At 45.7% G+C, this 9,877-nt stretch overlaps 2 protein-coding genes across 2 annotated transcripts in view; both read left to right on the top strand.

The window, feature by feature from the left end:
- The window catches only part of LOC146170846 (uncharacterized), a 48,973-nt gene extending 46,813 nt beyond the window's left edge, over positions 1-2,160 (top strand). Inside the window, exon 4 of the mRNA XM_084586738.1 lies at positions 1,867-2,160. Coding sequence (XP_084442864.1) covers positions 1,867-1,960 — 94 coding nt within the window. The 3' untranslated portion in view covers positions 1,961-2,160. The remainder of the gene's footprint in view (positions 1-1,866) is intronic.
- Positions 2,161-7,946: 5,786 nt separating this feature from the next.
- On the top strand, positions 7,947-9,074 carry LOC146170847 (uncharacterized). Its single transcript, XM_084586742.1, has one exon. It carries the CDS (start codon positions 7,947-7,949, stop codon positions 9,072-9,074), a length of 1,128 nt encoding a protein of 375 aa, XP_084442868.1.
- The last annotated feature ends 803 nt before the right edge of the window (positions 9,075-9,877 follow it).

Genomic DNA, 9,877 nt, shown 5'->3' on the forward strand with positions numbered 1-9,877 from the left:
GCATGTAAACATGTTTTGGCCATTCTGTATCAGACTACTCTAGCAAAAACCAATCACATGTGTGCAAGTTGCTAAATAAAGTTTTGTTTTCATTTTCAACATGCGTCATCTGTGTGTGTGTGTGTGCGTGCGTGCGTGCGTGCGTGCGTGCGTGTGTGTGTGTGTGTGTGTGTGTGTGTGTGTGTGTGTGTGTGTGTGTGTGTGTGTGTGTGTGTGTGTGTGTGTGTGTGTGTGTGTGTGTGTGTGTGTGTGTGTGTGTGTGTGTGTGTGTGTGTGTGTGTGTGTGTGTGTGTGTGTGTGTGTGTGTGTGTGTGATGCTCGTGCCTAACGTGGTACATAAATAAGTCGTCATATTTTAAAACAATAATTTTGTTCTATTTTGACTCTATGATTGGGATGAGATCGTTATTATCGAGCTAATTTATTTCTTCATTTACCATTCAGCGAACAGCTACTGTTTCTGATGCGCCTATACAGTTATATGCAAATAACGAAACCCTTCATCCTGATGACAGTGTTATTAGGCGTCGACGTTTAGCAAGAGCCTTGGCTTTTTTAAAACTGAAAGTATATGTTTTTTTTCTCAATTTATTATGTTGCCAAACGTAAAGGCGGAATAAATACAAGCAGAATCTGCGTACATACTTACGCACAGAGAGCGCACGCACAATACAGACACACGCAAATACCGAAGCAAGGCTGACACAGTGTCTACCAGTCTATCCAAGGTGCCGGCAGTGATTTAGGTTTACTGAATAGGGACATCGGAGGAATCATATCGTAGTAGATAGTAGCTTATATCCATGAGCACGTACTCCCCACGCTTAAAGAAAAGAAAAAAGAGGAATAAGCGAAAAAGACATATTGGGAGAAACAGGAGAAAAAAGACTGATGGGTGTTGGCGGCGGCAGTGTAAAGCCTACATAGTGCGGTCTTTAATTACCAACGCGCGCTACAGGAATTGCCAGCTAAACACACCGCGAGGTTTTGTGAGACATGTGGGCGACTATTAATGGTAAACGCGTTTGTCAGTGGCCAGAATATTGATTTCATTAGAATTACAGGCTACTCAGGCGACATGTTTATTCATTTCATGTAATATATTTTAGCCATCCGGGCCAATCGCATTGTAGAGCGGGCGGTGGACAAGAAAGAGACCGGAATGGGATATAAATATAAAAAGGAAACATAATTGCAGAAAATATACAAAGCTTCAGAAAACCTGGCTGTACATTGTTACCTAAAGCAGAGCAAAAAGTCGCTATCGTTAAGGTGGTGCCACTCGTGTGTGGTACAGAAGACAAATGGCTGCTAAAATTATGATTTGTTACCCACTTTCTGATTATGATCGGCGAGTGTAAATATGGCCAAATGGTAAGAGATGAGCCTATTGCGGAGTGTATGGTGATGCAAATTTTGCGAAATGTACTGAAACGGAGCGGTTTTTTGCGCAAGCATAGGAATAGAATGCCGAGTCCGACTTTCATGCTAGCTGTCCAGCCGGAGTGTGATAAAATGAAACCACCAGAATTATTATTCAACAGTTAGTGTTTTTTCGGTGATAATAATCCTCAACCGGCGCAGCATATTCCAAATTCAACGTTATGAGTTTCTTGCAAAGCTGTAATCTACGAGGGGGGGGTCTTAGATATGTTAAGGCGTAGATAGCGTAATATGCGGTTAGGATTTCGTATTTAGCTCCTAATGTGAAACGACGATGACATATAAGCTTGGATATGAACCTGCAGATCTTTGCAAGAAGGAAAAAAATTTCAATATGCTGTCATTTAAGTAAAAGGAAGTTCGAGTATCCTTGAAACAGAATGAAATATGTGAATTCTTAATTTTTATCGCATTTCTTCACAGGTGTAACTTGGAAAATAAATATGGCAGCTGCGTTTACACAAATTCGGGAAGACGTACTTGGCCTCATTGCTGCCGTTATGAGCGCACCTGCTAACGGCGAACGCTGATTACCTACCATTGACGCTACTCTCAACAACTTTACAAGAAAACAGTGTCAGCTATTGTTGCAATTTAAATAGAAGATTAGTATATAAACCGGGGTATGTTTGTAGTTTCTGCACCATGCAGGACTGAAGACCAGTGGAAGAACAGTTGTTTTATTATAGTGAAATGAAAATAAACACGCAAAACAAATTCCACGTTGAAACTTCATTACTCTGTAAAGCATAACACTATGATAATGGTGTTTTCTTTGGCAGGAAAAATCGGCGACATGATAATCGAGATGTATTGCGAACACACAAATTGGCTTTCTTAGTTTCTGACGTAGAAGAGGTACAGAGCATTATATTAGTTCCTCGACAGTTACTTCCCGATCGCTAAACCAATATCATGTCCTGTACGTTGTTATACACATTCAATTTCGAAATATTACCTTGAGGATCTGCAAACGTGTTAACCTGCGTGCAAGGCAATCGGCTATATAAAGGTTTGCCTGTCTGCTATTTATGTTATCTACTGTAAGAACCCATACTTGAGACTATGCTTGGTAATATAAGAATGATACAATTTCTCTAGAAGCGTCGCATAAATTACCATTACTAATATCATCATCATCAGCCTGATTATACCTACTGCAGGGTGAAGGCCTCTCCCATATTTCTATAATAACCCGGTTGTATTCTAGCTGCATCCACTTGACCCTTGCGAACTTCTTAACCTTATCTGCCCACCTAACTTTATGCCGCCCCCTGCTACGCTTTCCTTCCCTTGGAATCCAGTTTGTTACCCTAAGCGACCATTGGTTATCCTCTCTTCGCACTACACGTCCTGCCCATGTCCATTTTTCTTAATTTCCACTAGAATGTCGGTAACTTGAGTTATTTCTCTGACCCATTCTGCACGCTTCCGATCTCTTAGCGTTACCCTTACCAATTTTCGTTCCATAGCCCTCGGGGTTGTTCTCTACTTAAGTAGAACTATCTTGGTTAGCCTCCACGTTTCAGCCCCATAGGTGAGTACAGGTAAGATGCAACTGTTGTATAGTTTCCTCGAGCGATACCGGTAAGCTGCTAGTCATATTCTGAGAGTACTTGCCAAATGCACTTCATCCCAATCTTATTCTTCTTGTTATTTCCTTTTCATGGTGCGGATCTGCGGGTACTACCTGTCCTAAGTAGACATATTCGCCTACGACTTCCAGTACTTAGCTACCTAATATAAACTGCTGTTGCCTCCCGAGGCTGTTGAACATTACCTCAGCCTTCTGCATATTGATTTTCAAGCCTACCTTTCTACTTTTGCGGTCTAGGTCATTAATCATTATTCGCAGTTCATTCCCCAGTTGCTTAGCAAGGCAATGCCATCAGCAAATCGCAGATTACTGAGGTATTCTCTATCTACCCTTATCCCTAACTGCTCCCATTCCAAGTCTCTGAATACTTCCCCTAATCAAGCATTGAATATTACTAGGGTGATTGTGTCTCCTTGCCTAACACAATTATTTTTCGGAATTTTGTTACTTTGTTTATGCAGAACTGTGGTTGCTGTGCAGCCACTATATATCTCTTCGAGCCCTTTCAAGTACGGCTCGTCTACCCCATGATTTCGCAATGCCTACATTGCCGCCGAGGTTTCAACTGAGTCAAATGCTTTTTCGTAATCAACGAATGCTATGTATAGGGGCTAGTTATATTCCCAGCATTTTTCTATCACCTGATTGATGGTATGGATATGATCAATAGTAGAGTACCTTTTCCGAAAACCTGCTTGATTGCAGTCTAAGGTTGTCCTGATTCAATTAGCGCTTACCATAGTAAAAACCTTATATGTAACAGACACTAAGCTGATTGGTCTGTAATTTGTAAGGTCCTTATATTCCCCTTTCTTATGAATGAGGATAATGTTTGCATTCTTAGATGGTTCCAGCACTGTTGATGACACCAGCACTGAGTACAGGGTCACCAGTTTTCCTAGCACTCCCCCCCCCCCCTCCCCGTCCTTCAGCAAATGTGTAGTTATCTGATCGTCTCCAGCTGATTTGCCCCTTTTCGTAGTTTCTAATGCTTTCTTGACCTCGTCCTTCGTCAATGGTGAACCGTCTGACTGTTTTTTCCTTCCACCAACCTTGTTACGGTCCCGACTACTTTGGCTACTGCAGAGAGCTGTATAGAACTCCTCGGCTATTTTGACAATCTTGTCCATATTCGTGATACGTTGCCCGCCTTGTCCCTTATCGCATACATCTGGTTTTTGCCTACGCCCAATTTCTTCTTTACCGCTTTAAGGCTTCCCCCGTTCTTTAGAGCATGTTCAATTTTCTCCATGTTATACTTCCTTATACCGGCCACTTTGCGCTTATTGATTAGTTTTGATATCTCGGCCAATTCGATCTGGTCTGTTGGATTGGAAGTTTTTATACTCTGGCGTTTCTTAAAGAAATCTTTCGTCTCCTTAGACTGCTTACCGTTATCCTCTCTAACTATCCTACCGCCTACTGCTACTGCACATGCAGTAATGATATCTCTGAAATTATTGTTCATTGCTTCTAGGGTGATGTCGCCATCCTAGGTTAGAGCTGAATATCCATTCTGTAGCGAGTTCCTGAACTCTTCTGCCCTCCCCCTCACCGCTAATTCGTTGATGAGTTTCTTTCTTACTAATCTGTTGCGTTCCTTCTTCAGATTTAGGCTAATTCGGGACCTCACCATTCTGTGGTCACTGCATCGCACTTTCCCGATTACCTCTACATGTTGTATATTGGCGGTGGTTTGAACGCATTACGAAGCCAATTTCATTTTTATTCTCCCCGTTAGAACTTTTCCATGTCCATTTCTAGTTCTTCCGTTTGGTGAGGGTATTCATGATTCGTAAGTTATTGCGCTCTGCAAGCTCAACTAGTAACTCCCCCCTGTTATTCCTAGAATCAATGTCATAGCCATCTACTGCCCGGTCTCCTGCCTGCGTTTTTCCTACCTTGGTATTGAAGTCGCCCATTAGTACAGTATACTGCGTGTTTACTCTTCGCATTGCCGATTCTACATCTTCGTGGAAGCTTTCAACTGCCTGCCCATCATAAATGCATGTGAGTGCATCATCATCATCATCATCATCATCAGCCTGATTATACCCACTGCAGGGCGAAGGCCTCTCCCATATTTGTCCACTTAACCCGGTTCTGTGCTAGCTGCATCTACTTGACCCCTGCGAACTTCTTAATCTTATCCGCCCCCCTAACTTTCTGCCGCCCCCTGCTACGCTTTCCTTGCCTTGGAATCCAGTTTGTTACCCTCAGCGACCATCGGTTATCCTCTCTTCGCACTACATGTCCTGCCCATGTCCATTTCTTCTTCTTAATTTCCACTACAATGTCGGTAACTTGAGTTTTTTCTCTGACCCACTCTGCACGCTTTCTATCTCTTAATGTTACCCATACCATTTTTCGTTCCATAGCCCTCAGGTTGTCCTCAACTTAAGTAGAGCTCTCTTGGTTAGCCTCCATGTTTCAGCCCCATAGGTGAGTACAGGCAAGATGCAACTGTTGTATACCTTCCTCTTGAGCGATACCGGTAAGCTGCTAGTCATATCTGCGAGTGCTCGCCAAATGCGCTCCATCCCAATCTTCTTCTTCTTGTTATTTCCTTTTCATGGTCCGGATCTGCGTTTACTACCTGTCCTAAGTAGACATATTCGCCTACTACTTCCAGTATTTCGCTACCTAATGTAAACTGCCGTTCCTTCCCGAGGCTGTTGAACATTACCTTAGTCTTCTGCATATTGATTTTCAAGCCTACCTTTCTACTTTTTCTGCCTAGGTCATCAATCATTATTTGCAGTTCATCCCCCGAGTTTCTTATCAAGGGAATGTCATCAGCAAATCGCAGATTACTGATGTATTCTTCGTCTGCCCTTACCCCTAACTGCTCCCATTCGAAGTGTCTGAATACTTCCTCTAAACAGGCTGTGAATAGTACTGGGGAGATTGTGTCTCCTTGCCCAACGTATTTCTTTATGGGAATTTTGTTACTTTCTTTATGCAGAACTATAGTTGCTGTGCAGCCACTATATATATCTTCCAGCACATTCACGTACGGCTGGTCTACCCCCTGATTTCGCAACGGCTGTATCACCTGTGGGTGCTTAGGCCTGTACAACCTTCAGTTGATACCGCTTATTAAGCCTAATTATGATGCCTGCCACCCTCTCATTAATACTATAGAATTCATCGATATTATCCGCTATATACTTATTGACAAGGAAACCTACTCCTAGTTGTCGCCTCTCTGGTAAACGTCGATAACACAGTATATGCCCATCCTTCAGGTACAGTATATGCCTCATTCGGTCTCCTAGCCTCCCTAAGCCCTATGACATCTCATTTCATATCCTCTAGTTTCTCTAGTTCAGTTCAGTCGTTCAGTCGTGTCCGACTGTTCGTGACCCTATTGATCATGTCACGCCACGCTTTCCGGTCTCTCACTATCTTCCTAACATCACATAACTTCATCTGCAGTGCCTCGAGGATGCCATCTAACCATCGCGTTCGCTGCCTACCCCTTCTCCGGCAACCCTCAACCTTTCTAACACCACTGCTAAACTAGCTTCACTAGCTAGAGTTCTAGCGTTAAACGTTGCCAGGGTCAGTTTCCAGCGGCGGCCTGTCCAGCGGAGCCAGCAATTCTTAACACCCCCTGCTGCGCCACAGGTCTGACCGCCGGCGTGATAAGTTGTTCCGCAGGCGCTGGTGACTTAGGGCCGGGGTGTTATGGAGCTTATCATGAGAGGTTGCTCCGAATTACAGCACCAGGGTGGCCAACTCCTGTTCTGGTGAGGGAGTGCATTGGTGGAGGTGTTCACCGGCATCACATCGCACCCCAAACCTGTTTATGCGATTCCATCGACACGCGGATTATTTAATCCGGTGGAGAATTGCGCGGTGCCGGGATTTGAGCCCTGGTCCTTTTGCATGTGAGGCGGATGTTCTACCGCTACGCCACCGCTGCAACGACTCACTTAAGAAGGTGTCAGATATGTGCCATCGATTTGTCGATGCATTGGAGCGCAGTGTAGTTGCGGCAGTTGGCCTGTAGGTGGAAGCCCAATATCCTGATAAAATCTGTACACGGAATAGGGTTGCCTTGCACCTGCAGGTTGATCTCAAGAGGAATCTGGCAGGCTTTGTGCCGGAAACGGGATGAATATATGCTGTGAATTTGTCAATGAACAAGTCGGGCTAATTGAAATGATATAATCCTCTATCCAACCAATGGCTGTAAGGAGAGGAAATTGTTGCCCATTTTAATTTCAAGTGGTACACTATTTTAAACTTCTGCCCCGCAATATTGTCACGTGGTGGTGACCAGGGTTCATGACACAAATGAAGACACAGGCTCTATGGTACGGAAACTAACTCTTCATTGGGCTGACTTGCGACGGCAAAAGAACTAAGCAACTCGGCGGCGGCGATAGCGGCAAACGTGTTGGTCGATCGTCGAAAAAGGAATGCTCGTCACACTCGTCAACGCTCAATTTAAAGGCTGCACAAAGCAATCTAGATAACGTCGCAAACAGCTACCAGCACGGGCTGGAACAATGTGGAAAGACACACGAGTGGCCGGAATCGTCGAGATAGATCTCGGTGCATCTTGCGCTACAACAAAACTGATAAAGGTGTGACTCACGACATCGAGCATTAGCAAACAAAGATTACGAAACTGATACGCGATCCAAAATCAGAGTGATAAGCCTGTATGCCGGCGGCTGTAGAAAAACAACAAATACAGTTTTGAAGGTTTCACGGCATTACTCCCCCTTATAAGAAAGCACTTTCAGATTTTTTGAGATCATCGTGAGTGTCTCAAGACTACCCTGGACCACCATCATCTGGTTACTGTGCGCCGTTCCCCTGGAATCAGGCCGATATTGGGACTTAGGCCCCGACATCATTGCTAGGCCTAGCGTCCTAGGCCTACCCTCCCACTATGCTCAACGCATACATGGTCGATGGAGAAGAGATCTCCCCGGAAGAAGCCACCGGCAGCAGCTGGCGTGTAGTGCACGACAGATGCGCCCGAAACTCAAGAAATCCTTCACTCAAGAAATCCATCTCCCTCCAGTCGGAGATGAAGGAAACTACCTCGCAAGTGCCTCGCAGGCGCACGCCTCGCCCACCGCCATTACCAGCCAGCGACTACAAGGTTATTATTCGTCTTCGCGGGGGCCTTGACTGCTCCAAGATTCCTGCTCACGCTCTTCGCCAAGCCGTTCTGCAAGCCTCGAAAATCTCAACTGCTGAAGCAAGTGCTGATATATTTCGACCTAATCCCGTCAATAACACCCTCCTTATCAGCACGCCTAACATGCATCATACTGAAGCTTATCACAAAATTAAAGCCCTCCAGTTTAACAATACTACCTACGACGTTGCCACGCACGTCGCTGATCCCCTGAATTCGTGCAGAGGCATCATCCACGGAATTCCCTTGGACCATTCCGCAGAGGAAATCACTTCTAGTCTTCTTGACTTTGACCGGCATGATACCATCATTATGGGTCGGCGTATGGGCTCTACCGAGTTTGTTCTGATCACATTCCGTGGCATCAGAGTCCCATTTTACATACTTTATCAAGGATGTGTAACCCGCTGCGTTCCCTTCAGACGCAAGGTTGAAGCCTGTAACCTTTGTCGCAAGCTCGGCCATCGTCCGGACGTCTGCCCCGGTACAGGCCTTTCGCTGTGCCCGCGATGTGGAGCACATAATCCAGCCATGGACCATGACTGTGAGCCCTCCTGCGTTATTTGTAAAGAAAACCATCAAACTGGCGCTCCGCAATGCAAGCGCCGTTTCAAGACGCGCCCTGTGTCTGCCAGGCCAGACGATGACCCCGCGTCCAGCGTTCGCAGTAAAGAAGCTAGCGTCCGTGGTCCCTCATACGGCGTTTGTAACATAGTGTCTGGCGTTCGAGACCCGAGTCTGAGGCATCTACGTCAAAAGCCAGTGAGTCCTCAGCTCGCATCAAGGAGACCCAGGAGGCGCTGTCGGCGCGGCAAGCCACACCCGAGAAAGGAGCCGGCCCTGCTAAAAAAGGTGAGTTGTCCGTCCAAGTAGCCTCCGCTACTTCACCCAATCCAACCCCTAACCCTCCCATTCTTCCCATTACACCTCAAGAGGCAGTGAAACAATATATACGTTCCGCCGAATTTCGGTCAGAAGTTACTAGTATAATCAACACCATAGCTGCCGAACAAATCGGAGCGATGCAGAAACAGCTCATACAAGCCCAGGCACAGCTCATACAATCCATGACCGAGAGGATAGAAGCCACGATCAACACACGCTTGGACAAACATGAAGCCGGCATCAACAAGCTTTTCGAACTTGTACCCCATCAGGAATTGCCTCGCAAGCAGCGCGTAGTTCAACCCGAAGCCTGCTCTCATTCAGCGTCTGCAGCTCAGCAACATGGCACAGAACAATAGCACGCGAAAACGTCAGCAGCGACGCGAATCCACTACGCAAACAGAAACAATAATTTGGCAATGGAACTGCCGCAGCATACGCCGAAAACAAGCGCAACTAGCAGCATATATCGCAAAGTCCCCTAATCCCCCGCATGTCATCGCTCTGCAAGAGACGGAAACAAATCGCATTCATATCCGTGGTTATCGGACAGCAGCCCTTACGTCACGTACGGCAATCCTCACACTCGCATCAATGCCGGTGCTAGACCGCACACCGACAAGCACGCCTGACAGTAAAGACACTCAATATACCGCGATAGAGCTCAGCTCACGCGGGCAAACAAGCAGCCTCACAATTATTAGCACATACAGCAACCCTAAAGATAAAGGCAGATATATTCAGGGAATCCTGGGCTGCTTTCGCACCTCACAACTCCTTGTGGTGGGGGA

The sequence above is a fragment of the Amblyomma maculatum genome, unplaced genomic scaffold, assembly GCF_055883805.1.
Source record: "Amblyomma maculatum isolate TAMU_Amacu unplaced genomic scaffold, ASM5588380v1 scaffold_35, whole genome shotgun sequence".
NCBI classification, from domain to species: Eukaryota; Metazoa; Arthropoda; class Arachnida; order Ixodida; family Ixodidae; genus Amblyomma; species Amblyomma maculatum.